The sequence below is a fragment of the Thamnophis sirtalis genome, unplaced genomic scaffold (assembly GCF_051295495.1).
Source record: "Thamnophis sirtalis isolate CommonGarterSnake01/CBP01778 unplaced genomic scaffold, rThaSir2_p1.2 scaffold_11, whole genome shotgun sequence".
Lineage (NCBI taxonomy): Eukaryota > Metazoa > Chordata > Lepidosauria > Squamata > Natricidae > Thamnophis > Thamnophis sirtalis.
Window position 1 is genome coordinate 34,238,327 of NW_028261391.1, and position 17,854 is coordinate 34,256,180.

General features: G+C 34.7%; 1 protein-coding gene across 1 annotated transcript in view; it reads right to left on the reverse strand.

Moving 5' to 3' along the window:
• Positions 1–11,001: 11,001 nt before the first annotated feature.
• Positions 11,002–17,854, reverse strand: part of PXYLP1 (2-phosphoxylose phosphatase 1) — a 49,930-nt gene continuing 43,077 nt past the window's right edge. Inside the window, exon 6 of the mRNA XM_087725495.1 lies at positions 11,002–13,423. Within this exon, the coding sequence (XP_087581621.1) occupies positions 12,492–13,423 (932 nt within the window). The 3' untranslated portion in view covers positions 11,002–12,491. The remainder of the gene's footprint in view (positions 13,424–17,854) is intronic.

Below are 17,854 nucleotides of genomic sequence, written 5' to 3' on the forward strand. Positions count from 1 at the left end.
CAAATCCAGTCTAAATATCTGGCTTACTATGTGACCATCCATAGTAATAAATCTAAATATCTAAGCAAAGTGACATCTATATATGCCACTTACATGGCATTGCCAAATGGTGTCTAAAGAAAGACAGGAAAAAGAAGATCTCTATTTATTTCTTATACATGGACAGCACTACCACATGAACGTAGATTCTCCACATGTGAATACGTGCGCTGAATAGCTGCTGCTGGATACAATATTGTACTCTCTTTGAAATATCCAAAAAGCCAACAAGTTTCCTACTCCTGTGTCAAACAATAGCTGAATTTTAGCAGATCAGAGATATTTTAATCATTAAGAACAAATGGCATATGCAAAATAATTTAGATGGTTTCAGAACATTGCTTCAGGTTTGCAAATGAAGTGAGAAGAAAAGGCAGAATTATTTTTTGACCTATGCAATTTACTAATTTATTCATTTACTTAATCTGTATATACAGATCTTTTAAAATATTTAGGCCACAAATTTGTTACATCTTTGTTGACATAGAGTTGCTCTTTTCCTGCAGTTTTAAATAGCTCAATATTTTTAGCCTTGTGTAGTTCTTTAAATTCAAATGTAAAAGTTACTTCAAAGCTTTGTTCGATAGTAATGTACTATCTGTTGGAAAATCACTTCTTAAAGCCAGTGGTATATTTTTCCTACTTTCATATAGTTGCTTTCCACAGCAGGAATGCAATGCTGTTAAAAAGAAATGTTTGCTTTAAAAGACATGCGTGCTGACAGGTGTTAGGTGTACTTAGAATGTATGCTCCAAAGCACCTTTTCCCTTGGCATCTGAGTTGCTGTACAGTTCCAGTATTTCATCAGTGCTTAGTACTTTCTTACTTGACAGATGGTCTATTGCTTGTTGTATCTTTCTTTATAGCAGTGTCAGTTTATAAACATATTTTCTTTGTGAAAATCTTTCTGTCATTCTATAATTCTAAGAAATGGTTTTGCTATAGTCTTTCTAACTTTTAAAAACTTCGTGTACCTCTGACAAATCTTTTCTTTGGGGTATTACTACAGGAATACAGGTATATGTTTCTCAATGATTTATCTGATCTTTTTAAAGCAATGTTTATTTTACTTTTCTTCATACTTTGTTCTGTTTTGGGGGATTCTGGATTGTAATATCCTTCTTTATTCTCACTTGCTTGACATTGAAATTTTGAATTCAGTTATTCAGTGTCATTCTTATCCAAGACTTTCATCTTCATCTACCTTTGACTATTATAATAGCTGGTTCTGAAAGCTTAAATCTTTTTCTCTGAAATAGGGGAAAGTTCTTTCTTGCTCTAAATGTCACAATATCTCTTACTTTTTCAGGTATTTCCATCTGTTCTCTTTGTCTTTCATATAAGTTTAGTATACCAAATTTGTTAATTCCATTGGTAAATGAAAGTGATAATTGCTCCCTAACTCAAATGTTCTGACATACCTGCTTAGTTCGACTTCCAAAATTTAACCCGTATATTTCATATGATCTGTTTCAATCTATAGTTGGAAATGTCCAGACTGACTGCATTGTAAATCTTCATGTACTGACTGACATTGTTATTGATTTGATTGCACTGTTGTCTATACCCAGGTGTTGTGTCTGTGTGTTTACTATTGAAACAATTGCGCACTGAATCATATTCCTCTCAAAACTCTTATCTCCCAATCCATGTCTTCTTGCAATTCCAATCTCACATTTTTACATACCTATCATTAAAAACTTACATTAACATCTAGTTTGGCATTGAAACTGTTTGACTAAAACATTTTTGTTCTTTATATGAACTACATATCAAAATCTGTATAGACTATCTGTAAATATTGTGGGGGGGTTTCATGAGTTAGAGTGCTAAGGAGTAGTCTGGTATCTTATTTTAATGTGTAAATTGTTTGAGTGTATGTATGTGTGTTTCTTTTAACCTCAGATAGACAAAATGGCCATAGGATGGTCATAACTTTTACATAACCTTAAAACATTGTTGAAATAGACAGTATCCAGGATAATTCGATGAAGATTTCAATTAAGATTGGTTTGGAATGTACATTCATTGTGATAATCACCAAATAAGCATTCAATGCTGCATTGGTTATCTCAATACAAATTTTCCCTCTCCTTTTCTTAACAATCATAAATCTTTTCAATAGATGTAATTGATCACTCATGAATGCAAAAATACATCTCAAATTTATATCCAAACATTCCTTTTAATATGAGCTTTACTAAGTTACCCCAGTTACCAGTGTACAGGAAATCTATCTCAATCTTTTTGGGAAACAGGAAAAGAAAGAATGAAAAATAACAAATTCATATTCCCTTGATTTCTCCCAAAATATATTTATAGCAGGAAACCGTGAAGAAAAATGCAGACCTAAATCCCTTTGAGGACAGTTAGGCTGGAAAGAAATGTGAAGACTGCCTAATTCTGTGTTTCTGTTTTGACAGATGAACAGTTTGAATACAGCAGTCTGTGACTTGCTTTTCATTTCTTTAGGAAACTTTGAAGAAAATGAATATATGTCTTGGCAATAGGTTGTCACAAAGGAATCTTAGCTAAACTACAGTAAGAAGGAAAGTTATGAAGGACCAAAAAAAATCTCATTATCTTACCCAAAATCTAATAGCATACAACTGGAGAATATACTGCTATTTTATGCAGCTTTTGTTTTAAAATAAGATCTAACCTTGCAAAATAAACTATACCATAACATATCCACTGACAATAAATCATTATTAAAACATTCTTAGATTAAATATCAAGGAGAAATAAAACAAACATTAAGGAAAATACTCTAAATAGCAGATTGCCAATCAAAAGTAACTTACACTTATTATATAATTGTACCTTTGTGGCTTTTTCATTATGACCATTATTTAGAAAGACTACTGTAAAAAAGATGGGAAAGTGAGAGAATGGTGAATATCCACAGGGGAAAAAATCTGTACTTAAGATTAGAAGTAAACAGGCAGTTAGTCTGTAGAGATTCTCAGTATCCATGTCATGGTTGTCCTAAAGGTGCTTTTTCAGGAAGCAACTTAGTGGTGGGATTCAATTTTTTTTTACTATCAGTTCTGTGGGTAGGCAGAGGCTTGGTAGGCGTGGAAGGGGAAGGATACTGGAAAATCCCCATTCCCTCCCCACTTCACCTCCCCAGCTCCGTTCTCCTATTCAAGGCAACAAAAGAATATCAGTTGGGAGGCAGTAGGGGTGCGCCAGCCAATTTACTGGTTCTACGAACTACTCAAATTTTCCACTACTGTTCTCCAGAACCTGTCAGAACTGACTAAATACCATCTCTGATGCAACTGGACTTTCTGTTTTTTTTTTTTTTAAGCCATTTCACTTCTCATGAGGTGGCGCCGTGGTTAAATGCAGCACTGCAGTCTACTTCAGCTGACTGCAATTCTGCAGTTCGGGTGTTCAAATCTCACCGGCTCAGGGTTGACTCAGCCTTCCATCCTTCCAAGGTGGGTAAAATGAGGACCCGGATTGTTGTTGGGGGCAATATGCTGACTCTGTAAACCACTTAGAGAGGGCTGAAAGTCCTATGAAGTGGTATATAAGTCTAACTGCTATTGCTATTGCTATTCATCCAAGAAGCTTCTTCAGATCTGACTCTCTAAAAGGATGCAGATTACTAGCTGTCTGCAAGGAATATACATCTTTATATTCCCGCTATCCTGTCAGACCTGAAGAAGCTTCTTGGATGAAAAGTGAAACATTTTCAAAAGAAAAAAAAAATAAGAAAGTCCAGTTGCTTTCTGAAAAAGTACCTTTGGGATAGGCAGTTAATGGTCATGTATGAAAACAATAGAAGTAAACCAATTACAAATTCTAGGTTTATTCATGAAGAATCAGTTTCAATGAGAACAACATTGAGTATATTTGCAATATTATACTTCAAACTATTTTTGAGTTTCCAAAAGCATACTTCCTTTGAAAGGGATCTTATAAAGGCAGTATGTGATGGAAGCAAGAATGGCTTCCAACACTAGAAATATAACAATAAGCATAGTGAATGGCACTGGTGCAAATTAAACCTAGTTTGTTTTCTTTTCTTTTTCTCATGTTTTTAATTTTTTTGGCTTACTATTTCTTAACTCTTTTCTATGTTGCCTACACTGAAAGTAAATGTGTTGTGGGTTCTTTTTTCTTACACCCTGCCTTTAATTTATTTCATATTTTCTACTTTTGCTTTTTTTGGATTTTCCATAACAATCGCATAATATTATCTAAAAGAAACATGTGTACATATTGTTATTATCACCAACATCTGGAATGACAGATAGGGATAGACTTCATCTTTTTGAATATTTAACTTCTTGTTCTTGAAGGATATGACAATGAAGACAACACATCTTTTCAAGTTAATTGAGAGGAAATGATGTACTTTAGATTCAAAAGTAGAAAAAGTTATATATACGCAACATGCATATAGCCGAGTACAGAATTTATACACATGTTTGCCGTCCATACTGAAAGCTTGGAATACATCTGGTATTGTTTTTGTTCGCTTTCATCCAAGAAAGATTTCTGTCTCTTAGTGTTTCTGTTTCTCAATTAATCTTCATATAAAGCTATGAGAATAATTCAAGTTTGACTTGTTTTATGGTAAAATTTATTTCTTCAGTGATGCTCTATAGAAAAGAAAGAAAGAAAACGATTAACATATTTTGCTTCAAGGACAACTATTTTAAGCAGAACATTTTTCAAATGAGTTAATCCATGTTTGACATTTGCAAATTATCCACAAGGAGATTTTGACTTAATAGGTTTGTTTATTTGCAAATATTCACTGTGACAGATGTTAGCCCTAGGCATCTCTGCATACAGCTCATTGTTTTCCTAGCTATGGATTGATACTGTTTCTAATTGGTGCTTTTTGTGAACTAAATCTTAAGGAAGAACCACTTTTGCATGTGCTGTAATTTGGTGCCCAAGGGGTACCAGATTTCTTAAAAATCTTCATGAGAAATAAATATATGGCTGAGTAATTACTAGCTGCCATTTTATGTGCATCAGAGTCTAGTCAATACATGCACTTTTGAAGCAGCATCTTCACAATATTTGACCAGAAGATATCTTTTGCTAATGTTAGATTACATTGATCCAAGATCATGAGCCACGGAGGCGCAGTGGTTAGAGGGCAGTACTGCAGGCTACTTCTGTTGACTGCCAGCTGCCTCCAATTTGGCAGTTCAAATCTCACCAGGTTTAAGATTAATTCAGCCTTCCATCCTTCCGAAGTGGGTAAAATGAAGACACAGATTGTTGGAGCAATATGAGAACTTTGTAAACCACTTAGAGACGGCTATAAAGCACTGTAAAGCAACATATAAGAGCTGTTGCTATTTGAGGCAACAGACTCATCAGTCTGCTTCTAGGAGGAGATGGCATGTAACCCTGGGCCAAGCTTAATCTAGTTTCAGAAGAGATATCGCTTGGATAAATTGTATCTCTATAAATTTCAGTTAAAAGCAGTGCACTGATTTTCAGAATATCTTATATATACATGCTTTCTAGTTATAAACTGTGTTACTATAAAAATATGTTTTCATTGAAAAAAAGGACTATATACTACTATTTAATTTGCAGTCAGTGGTCTGCTTATGTCTACTATTTCCAAGCTAAGAGACTGGTAATGGAATGGAAGTATCTTGAGAGAGGGGTCAACCCTGTGCCTGTGGCTGCTATTGGATTGAAGCAATAGCCACCTTGTCAATTTTGGACCATGTCTATTTAAAGAGTTCACATCTGCAAGTTATTGAGCTTTTGAATAGATGGTGGATAGACATGAAGGTGGGGTATTGTTATTTATTTTCCACAGGGTAGGACACAGGGATGTAGGGGTGAGACAGGGTTGTAAGGATGCTCCTTGGCTACCTTACTGTATAAAAGTCCTCATAAACTCCCTTTCTCCCCTGCTGAGTGAAAGTAGAATAGTTAGGAGATGGGGTGATATAGGCTGGATGTGTTCAGTGGCTTGGAGAACTGCATAATTAGTATTGCTGATTAAGAGGCAATGCTGGCAGCGAGTCAGAAGTATCCTCAAAGTTGGTACCAGCAGCTACGGTAGGTATAGTTATAGATTTGGTCTGTCAGGTGGTGCCTTTAATCTAGAAGGATAAATATGTGGTCAAGGAAGTTTAGGACTGAGGAGTCAGCAGGTAAGCTTATTTATGGTCATTTAACATTTCTTGTTATGTCATGTTGTGTATTTGTCAAATTAAGAGAAATGAAATAGAAAGTACAGGTGTGACAGAAAGTGAGCTGAACTTGGGGAATGGAGTAATTGGTTTGTTCCTGAAAATGGAAAGAGTGGAATATTGAAAGAGGAATTAAATGGACAGGAAATCTATTCCAAAGGTCAAGATATAGAAGAAGATAAAATTAAAGAATCTATGGATTTAAAGAAAGAAATTCTATTAGCAAAAGCATTGATAACACTGCTGACAATCAAAGATAACCTGAATAAGAAAACAGAAAGAGGGCATAAAGATTATATGAGAGATCTTATAAGCAAGGAGTTGCCAAGAGAAGTCCATACAAAGCTGATTAAGATGATTAGAGGATTGGTACCACAAATAGCAGAAGATATGAGATTGTTTTGTTATTGGAAAGATACAGTTTGATAGATGGAAGAATATAACTTAAAACTAGTTAAACTTAGTGAAATTTAGTGATAATAGATATAGTTAAATAAATAATTGATATTGATAATAATGTATGTGTAGTGTTATGATAATAATTGGATCTGAATATTGAATGGTACCCATGAAAGGAAGATTAGAAATCCTTTAGGTTTATATACAAAGATTAATAAAAAGAACTAAGTTAGATACAGTTAAGTTTTGATTATTAGGGGAAAAATGTTATGATACAGGATATAGTCAATTAAAGGAGGGATAATGATGACAGCTTATATATGTATATATGTCTGGGTACAACATAAGGAAACTGCATGAAAATTGCAAACAGTGATTTGGAAAGGAGCATTAGAAAATTTTTGTTATTAAATATTATGAATGTTTAGCTAAAATAGGACCTAAGGGTTCAGTGTTATTGGAGGATTTTAGAAATATTAAATGAAATGCCAGTATGTGGTTATGTATTAAATCTTGGAATATTTTATGATGAAGGACGTTTAAACAATTATAGTCAAATAAAAATGGAGGTACGATAAGTGTAACATGTATAAATATCTGAGTTAAAATACTTGAGTTAATATGAATTATGCTTGATGACTGTGGAAGAGATGCACAAAAGCCTTTTTGTAACCAACTGATACACTTTTTACAGTACGTAAAGAAGGAAGATTTTATGTGTTATGTTTGTTTTGAAAATAAAAAATAAAAAAAATTATAAGAAAAATATAGTGAAGAGTAGTTGCTATTTTATAAACAAGATTTATATTTATTTTTGATTTTCTATTTTTAATTTTCCTTCTTCTCCTTCACTTTCTTCCAAAAGGAAATCATGGAATTTATTTAAAAAACAAAAAAATTAACTAGAACTATTTAATAATTGTAAATATTGTGCATGTTAGTCTTTTGAAATAAGATATTAAAAAGTGAAAAGTAAGGTATTAAAAAGCAGAAAAGAGTTTCATGGCATCTTAAGTCGTAACCCATCCTTTGCCATATAAAAGCTTACCTAATAATAAATTTGGTTAGTCTTTAAAGTAGAGATGTTCTTTATAATAAATATGATGGTTGACCACTAGAGGGGAATCTTAGCCTTTGCAGTTTCAGAATGAATATTCAGTACATTTCAGCAACAATGTTACCTTTACTTTTTTTTAAAAAAAATAATCTTTTTTTGAAGTTTAAAAACACTTTTAAACAATGCATTTGAGCCAGGAAGTGTTATGTGAAACTGAAATATGCTTAACACAAAACAGTGAAAATAGCATGACTTTCCTTGGTCTGTAATTTTTGAATTGTTAACTTTATTTCTGCCTTAATTTGAATATTTTTAAAATCTACATAAAAACTCCTGAATGCATCTAGCACCAACATTCACAAATACTGCTGTGTTTTTTATATGCATTTGTCCTAAAGCATACATTTTAGAAATACATTGTTATAAATATTGTACTGAATCTGAAATTATTTTCACCAATATAAAGTTTATTGAGACCTCTGGGAAATGTGAATATTAAAAGCAAAATGCCTTTTATGTTATATATTAATATATATTATATAAGTGCAAATTACAATTTAAAGCAGGTTGATATTCAGTCTTCTTAGTAGAAAATAAGTTTCTCTGTTTAGGTCAAATAAGAAAATAAGTTTCTCTGTTTAGGTCAATATGGAAATTGCTAACTCAATCTCCATATTCTTTTCATAGCTTGATATGCATTAAAACATATGGAAATTACTAAATTCCTCTAAATATTTGAAAATTACAAAATATATGAAAACATTTGCATTTTGGTTTCAAAGTGGTATATTTTTATTCAACAGAATCTCTCTAAAAGTCAATATAATCAGTATACTTTATTTTTTTCAAAAAAGCCATGTCCTATTTCCATGGTCCTTATAGTATTGTGAATTTCTATCCATTTACAAATAACATTTTTGCAATTGCTATCCAATTTATTTCAATAATTTTAAGTTGCGTCTTCTTGCAGCTTCCATGGTAGTTAATGTTAAGACAAGTAAGTTTATTTTACAAAATCTTTTGATATGAAAAATATAGTCTTCTTCAAATTGAGTTCAAATCCTGATGACTGTTAAGAACGCATACATGGGATTTTTTTTGCAACAAACTGAAAGTAGTTTGGCACTGTCTTCTTCAAGGATATCTTATCTATCACTCATCTGCATAGGTTATATGATCCTAGATATTCCTAGTAGTCTCCCAGCTAAGTATTAATTAGGTCTAACAGAGGTCTTTATTAAATCAGGCGGTCTCGAATTTGATTCATCTTGAATCACATTGTTTTTTTAAAAAATCATTGAAATAATTCTAAACTATTTTATATACATACAGTACACGTACTTTGGATCACAACGCATATGCAAATGTATTTTTTATGAAAATATATATAGTTCAAGATGTGAACTAATTAACATAGGAAATGAGTAAAACGAATAGTATTTCTATACTGTTAGAAATTATATCATCCTTCTGTTTTTAATTGCAATATAGGTTCATCTCTTTGCTTTGTTATTTTGTCAAACCTGAACAGATCTTGAGTATAAGCACATAAAGTAAATAAAGAAGGTATTCCAGCAGAAATCCTACTCAAACATTATAAAACAAAACAAAAATCACTAGGTGAGCAGTAGTGAGAAGTTCTTCCAAAGCCAAGGTTTTATTATCAGTGAAGAGACAGAACAATCATCTGCACTTCATAAAAACTATGTTACCAGGATTTAAGATTTCATAGAAAACTTCAATAATTCAGACAATTGTCCTGTACATTGGTGAATTACTATTCAGTGACATCATAGCACAAACTCTGGTATATTACTATGTGCTAAGTTCTGCCATTTTCATATACCTATTTAGGCATAGACTAACCTAATTCTCCTTCTTTCCTGATGTTGTTATAAAGTTTTGTTAAACAGTAAAGTTCTCTCTCTAGGATCCCCTCCCACTATTCAATCAGAAATAGGATTGTCAATGAGACTTTTGTGGTGGAATATTGGTTTGTTTTGTAAGTTTCCAATTTATATATCACTCTGAATTAAAATCAGAAAGTATCTAATTTCCTGTAATTCAGGCTATATATCTTTAGCAGGTTGACTATACCATAACCAATCATGTCAATGTTTCATTCTCCAGATGTATTTAGTGCATTACTGGGTCACATAGAATTATTCACAATCTTTGAATCGCTTCAGTAGCTGGTTTTCTCTCTAATGGTACCCCACAGTCACTATTTGAATTAATTCCAACTCTATGCATGTATAATCTGTGCTGCTTGTAGCTTTTGCTCATGTAATATCTATATGCAACATTTGATTTGACTTATATTTTAAAAGTTATTCTAGTTTCATGGTACCTATCTGAATTTGAATCAATGTACTTACTTCCAAGTATCTTCCCAAGAATCTTAAGTGCACTGGAAGTCCTGCACAGAGGTTCAAGTTAGAAATTCATAAAGGAAATACAGATCCCTGGACATCTCAATAATAATTTCTAAAAGACATGTACATTCCTTCCTTTTACCTTTGAGAAACCCAAGTGAAATTTCTCTATGTTATTCTTTTAGATGAATTATAAATAGCTTCAACTTTCTAACTTTTTAATTTGTGTCATTTTATGCATTATGAGAATTTAAAGCAGGAAATATTCAGGTATGTTTGCCACGAGTGAAATAGGGCTTGGAGAGGAGGAATTTTCAATTTTCTGCAATTTGCTTGAAAAGCTTTATATGACATGAATGATATACATTTTATGAAATGTGAATTATAAATTCTATGAAATGTCAAACAGTTTTTATTTGTTTTATTTTTCTATCTGTCACTCTTGATTCCTAGCAACTACCTAAACAAGTCTTTGCAGTTTTCACGGCAACAGTTCAAGAAGTAGTTTGACACTGTTGTCTTTCCAGGAACGAAATAACGTAACTAGTCCAGTCACTCAGATGGCTTCATGCCTAAGGTAGGTAGAATCAGTCTTCAACTTCTAATCCAAAACCTTTAACCATTAGATCAAATTATATTTTTAAGTATGTTTAGTGTTGTAATAAAAGACGTATAGTTTGATGGGTCATTTTCTGCAGGCTGTTAGTTACCTAACTGCCACAAATCTTGGTAATAATCACATTTGGAACTTTTTATGCAGTTACACTTTTTCTTAAAATGCATATTAAATTAAGTACAAATAGAGTAGGTTACACACCTATAGGGATAGAATGAACATGTAATATTCCTGCAAAAGAATCAATATTTTTACTTAAAAAACAAAAAAACCCAGCACTACTACATAAAGAAAGAACGACTTAAAGAAGCATTAAAGAACGACAACCACTAAAAATTCTTCAAAATTTTATTTATAGAAACATCTAAACGGATCGTCAAAATGATGCCAAAAAGCGAGTAAAGCTTGAATAGAAATCACAGTTTTAACTGCTAGCACCATTTTATCTTAAAACATACACTAAATTATGATTCTGGGTATATACAAGCTACTTAAAATACAAAATGTAGCATTACTATAGTTTTAAAAAACATTGTACTGTATGATGAAAACATTTTGAAATGGAATTGTTCATTTTCGCATTATGAATTTCTCAAGTTAGATTATTCATAAGATTTTTCTGCATGGATCTAAGTACCTAGAGTAAAAGATAGTTTGAAACACTAGTTTTGTCATTCTTTTACAAAGAAAGTAGAAAACAGTTATGTCACTATAATGTAAAAAAGGTGTTTTACTTTATAAAATGTATTCCCTAGTCTATAAAAGTACTAATGGGACTACAAAATTAAGCATTGTGTTAAGTTGTCTTTTGGTCATATGCAGCCAAATGGTAAACACATTGTTGTTGTTTTTTACAGCATAAATTATTTCAACATATAGATTCTAAAGAAGTGGAATAAAGATGTAAAAACTTTTTTCTCCATGTCTATCCCCTCTATATTTTCTTTTGAATCCTTTTCTAGCATCTGGCACAACTTGTAATTAGTGTTCAAAGTACACATAAAGTGCTAAAAGTGCAAAAACAGTGTTTTTCTTTCAATATAATCTGCGGGTTGTTTTGTATATGGCATGATGATTTCTAACGAAAATTGCTTCCATATGTTTGGGATTCTAGAAGGCGGCTGCAATATTGTAAATGGAGTCTTATGTAGCTTCTGTGTAAGTTGATCCACATTGGTCATGTACAAGATATTTTTAACAATGCTGGTGCTCCTCAACAAGTCACTGATTACAGGCATTGAGATTGTCCACATGTTCAATAGAGTAGCTTTGAAATAATACTGCCCCATCTTGAACAATCTTTACTCAATCTATAGTGTAAGTGAAACACATAGCTTAAGATCAAGTGTATCCAGAACCTGATGTGCAAAGAACATTTGAATCAAACACCTTTTTCTTTTTTCTAATGGCTGCTTTTTTTTAACTCTTTAAAAATAACAGATTATAAGTACGGGCTGGTGAAATGAAGAAATACTTTCTGCTTTGACATCTACTGGGGTTATTAATATTTGCTTTCATGTTTAAATCTTTGCAGTAGAATACTAAGTAATCAGAATATATGCATTTAGTTACTCAAGTAATATCTGTTTTACATCAATTATGCAACAAATCATGTTGATCATAAAGAAAATAGCTTTTATACTGCTGGGTTAATAGTGGGATATGGCATTTTAAATTAATCTAGAATGAATTTTGGCAAAATTAAAATAATTTCAAGCTATATGCATTTGCACTTAGGCATACGAGACTTTGACAATATCAAACTTCCTCAAAGACAAACTTTTAACAATGCAAAATGAAATACTTTATTCCTCTTCCGTTTAGAACGGTCTTCTCCGACATGCATCATAGTAACTAGTGGTATTAAAAGGTGAAAACATGTCCTGCTTAACAAAATGGACAAATTTCTCTAAAGGACACATTATCATGCCAAAATGCTTGTTAAGATCCCGGCAGAAGGAAGTTTGGAATGTAACATCAATCCCATTGTAAAGGATACGAATAAAGTTTTCGTTATATTTTTTTTCATCTTTCCATAACTCAAAGACTAGTCTAGCAGCAAACCTTGGAAACTTGGCCCCAGTGATGCCTAAGGCACTAAGAACAGGTGACAACGTAACATCATGAGCAGAGTAAAGCACAAATAATTCTTCTTTCTTGCCTTCTGCAATCCTTAGCATCCGATTGACTGTTTGGTTCAGGATTGGATGAGTTGCTAGTAGTGCATACAAGTAATAGTATTTCTTTTTTTGCCTCTCCTTTTCATCTTCAAGTTGATGTTTCTTGATTACTTTAAAGTGCTCGATGTCTATGCAACCATTCTTAGTACAGGGAAAGCTAGCATTATGGCAGAAGTGGCACAACATAGAATCAATGGGATTAGAAGCTCTTAACTGCCGGGTGGGAATGCCAACTATTCTGGCCATATCTGCATATGTCTTTTCCAAATCTATTTTTTTCACTCTGAGACTATACTGGCGACGTTGCTCTTCCTCCAAGTAATGGTTTCTTCTCTGGCATTCACAGTGTCCAGAACAAAAAATTGTGCTCCATTGGTTCCTAAAATTAATTTTCTTCCAATCAAAGTCTGGCAGAAAAGAATAGAGCAATGCTAGTCCACTTTGTAGAGTCCGACTCTTTCCAGTGGTCTCCAAATACAGATGTTTATTTGTCCAATCAATTGGTAACAAGTTATGCTTCTTTATATATATGTCACGTAACAGTTGTCCATTTTGTAGGTGTTGTACAATCCCTTTAAAAAGAAAGAAACAAGGTAAGCCTTCTTTCAAGTAAAATCTAGGAAACTTTAGCCATGTCATTTATTTACTTTTGTTTAATAGTAATAGCACTTAGACTTATATATCGCTTCACGGTGCTTTAAATCCCTCTCTAAGCGGTTTACACAATCAGCATATTGCCCTCAACAATCTAGGTCCTCATTTTACCAACTTCGGAAGGATAGAAGGCTGAGTCAACCTTGAGCCTGCTGAGATTTGATCTGCCAAACTGCTGGCAGCTAGTAATCAGTAGAAGTAGCCTGCAGTACTGCATTCTAACCATTGCACCACCATGGTTAATAATTTACATAACAATAAGTCCTAAAGAGATATCAAATAAACATAAGCTTCTTCTGGTGCTGTTGCTAGCTGACTGGAAAAGAGTAAGCTTTTGCACATGTAGAAGCTTCCTTACATTATTAGAGATGCTAGATGAGGCTTCATGGTAAAGTGAATTAAAGCAATGCAGATGCTTCCTTTTTAAAAAGTGGTGTGCATTTATGGCGTGGTTTTAAACTCACATAGCATTAAGGCATAATATTTAAGGTGCTAGTAACCAGGAAACCAAGAAACTGTTCCAGCCCCACCTTAGGCATAAAAGACAGCTGAGTAACTTTGGGACAGTCACTCTTTCTCAGCCCCTCGCTTATGGAACTAGATGTTACCGAGAAAATAGGAAGAGGAAAGAATATTACATATATTTGCCATGTTTGGTTACTTAAAACTTAGATAAAAATCAGGTAGGTAGATAGGTAGATAGTTGTGTGGCAAAATAAGATGTACATAATGAGTAAAAGTATATTATTTTCTTGTCAATATGCCTCCCATTCCCTCCCTCCCAAAATCCATGAAAATTATTACACAGAAGTTGTTTCCCATCAAATGAGTATAATAATAATATATAAAAAGATAATGTAGATTTATGTTTTTTGAGAATTTTCACAAGAAACTGAGAAATCCCAGAACCTCTGATCAGGTAGAAAGTAGAAAATTGATACCGATAGTATAACAAACTTTGTGCTAAATGAAGCCTTTTCCTAACAAAAAGACTAATTAAGCATTTTTCCTCAAAGAAAAGCCCCGATCTGAAACTAACTGACTTTGTTTGACAGAATGGCAGGCATGCACCAAAATGGTCATGGTGGGGTTTTTTGAAGAATGCCACATTTGCCAGAAAATGCCTTAATGCTCATTTTTGCCTTTTCCATTGTACTTTATAAAAATTGCTAGGGACGCTCTGGGCTGCATTTAATGAACCACTCATGCCTTAAGCCCACCCAGTTCTGCAGTGGTGGGTTGCTCTTACTGTAACTACAGGTAAGCTGATTGCACGCTCACGCGTTCTGTTCACACACACGCCTGACTTGCACTGTGCACTTGCGCAGGCACCGCACGCTGTGTGCACATGCACACTTTGCCCTTTGCAATAAAAACAGGTATAGAGCATGGGTGGGGGTGAGCCAAAAGAGGCACTGTACTGGTATGCTCTCAGCTGCTCCGGGCCACTAACGGTAAGGCTGTACCGGGCCGTACCCACAGCAATCCACCTTTGCAGTTCTTGCAGAACCTTAGGACATAGACTATCTTGGTATGTTCCTGTTTGCAGATTTATTAACAAAACTCCTATATAGTTTATTATAGAATGATTATCAAAACATCCAACACTATTTCTTTTTTCTTGTTTTATATAGCAACATTATTTTCTTTTACTTTCTTTCCTTTTAGCTTATCCTACTCTCCGCTCCGACTCTTCTGTTAATCTTCCTTTAAACTTTCTACATTTATTTATTTCTGTCTCCCTTATAATAAAGGAGACAATTAACATTTATGTAGATTTTAGCAGAATGCAAGTAATGTACCATTTCAACACAGGATGCTTGCATTAGCCATCATCAGAGGTAAAAACACTTCTGAAATTTACGCAACACTAATTAACAAGCACCAAACCCACCATTTATTATTCTGAAGAATAACAAAATGAACCTTCAGGTTACATAACCATATAATCAACACTTAGATATAAATAATATTTTAGGAACTATTGAAAGACTAATTTATTTTGACAAATTATGAAGTAAAATTTCAATTATTTTATTTCTTCACAAATGATTACTACAGCAGCTTAGCTCTAAAGGCAATTCTGTTTTAAAAAAATATAGTCCAGAAAAACACAAAGACTCACCAAAATCACAATGTATTAATCAATGTAACAATAACAATACATTTATAAAAATATGAAAAAAATTACTGATGGAAACCCAAGTTCTAAGATAAATCCAAATTTTTCTGATAATGTCAGGCCAAAACAACATAGTCCAAAGGAGGCCATACTAGTGCTCCCTACTTATTGTTTATTTATATTTATAGCAAGTACAGCTAGGGGAAAGGAGAGAGCTAATGCTATTTGTAAACTGTAGTACAATAAAAACAGCTCATTATTTTAAAGAACTTTGCTAAGAAAACTACAATTAAGTGAACCTCACCAAAGTCTAATATCTATTAGACTTTTAGGCTATCAATTAGACTATTATGCTATTCCGGAACGGGCCAGGGAAGCCAATCTTTGCCGCTTGTCCACAATCTTTAAACCATAGCGCTAATATTAAATCTGAGTGTAGGAGAGTCCAAGAAGTCCAAATTGCATTTCCTGAGTGACCAGTCAATAAGCCAATTCTGACACATTTCTCTAGGGTCAAAACTGAGTCAAAAACTGGGCCAGAGAAAGAGGTAATGGGGTGTTGCTGCAGGAAGAACACTGAGCAGAAAGGACAAGTCAACCCATTCTTGACTCTCCCACAAACACACTGAAGAATTAAGGGAACCCCACCAAAGTCTAATGTCTTTAAAGCATGAATTTAGGAATTTAGGAATTTATTGGGATTTATATGCCGCCCTTTTCCCTGAGGGGACTCAGGGCGGCTTACAACCACAAGGAAGGGGAGGTGCAAGGTCAAAACAAAACAATATGTGAACAACAGAAAAGTAATAAAAACCCAACTTTCATTCAGCAGTCAAACACTCGGGCGGGTAATTAGGAGCCTATCCCCAGGCCTGCTGGGAGAGCCAGATCTTGAGGGCTGCGCGGAAGGTCTGGATAGTGGTGAGGGTGCGGATCTCCATGGGGAGCTCGTTCCACAGGGTCGGGGCAGCAACAGAAAAGGCTCTCCTCCGCGTGGTCGCCAGTCGGTATTGACTGGCAGATGGAATTCGGAGGAGGCCCAGTCTGTGCGATCTAATTGGTCGATTTAGGGAGGTAATCGGCAGAAGGCGGTCTCTCAAGTACCCAGATCCACTACCATGGAGCGCTTTAAAGATGGTCATCAGTATCCTGAAGCGCACCCGGAGACCAACAGGTAGCCAGTGCAGCTCGCGGAGGACAGGTGTAACGTGGGCGAACCGTGGTGCGCCCACTATCACTCGCGCGGCTGCATTTTGGACTAACTGTAGTCGCCGGATGCACTTCAGGGGCAACCCCATGTAGAGCCCATTGCAGTATTCCAGTCTAGAGATCACAAGGGCTCGAGTGACTGCTGTGAGAGCCCCCCGATCTAAGTAGGGCCGCAACTGGCGGACCAGGCGAACCTGGGCAAATGCCCCCCTGGTCACAGCCGACAGCTGGTGATCAAAAGTCAGCTGTGGATCCAGGAGGACTCCTAAGTTGCGGACCCTATCTGAGGGGTATAGAATTTGACCCCCCAGCCTAAGCGTTGGTGTAGTAGCCAAATTATTGGGGGGGAAACACAACAGCCACTCGGTCTTATCCGGGTTGAGTACCAGTTTGTTAGCACTCATCCAGTTCTTAACGGCCTCCAGACCCTGGTTCATCACGTCCACCGCTTCATTGAGTTGGCACGGGGCGGACAGATACAATTGTGTATCGTCCGCATATTGGTGGTATTTTATCCCGTGCCTCCGAATGATCTCGCCCAGCGGTTTCATGTATATGTTAAATAGTAGGGGTGATAGGACCGAACCCTGGGGTACCCCACATGTTAGGGGCCTCAGGGACGATCTCTGCCCCCCAACTAACACCGACTGTTAGTAACGAGCAGACGATCTCTGCCCCCCAACTAACACCGACTGTTAGAAAATTTGATGCTGTTAACTTTTTCTCTTAAATCCCTTTTTCCTTTAGCATTGTATTTGTAGATTACAAACCAAATGGAAGGTTTGTCTTTTTTTATATATCAGTAACTTTCAACTGACCAGTCAAATACAAAATGGCTTAAAAATGGATACCATGCTAGTTTTAAAGAGTTATTCAGACAAGGAAGGAGAAATGAGAATTTCTTACAGAAACTATATTATGCTGGGGATCAATATGCTCCCGAAAAGGCATTTAAAATATTTTTGAAGTCTTTTCAAAAACTTTTAAGAAAAAAAATAAAAGCATCTCCTCCATACTG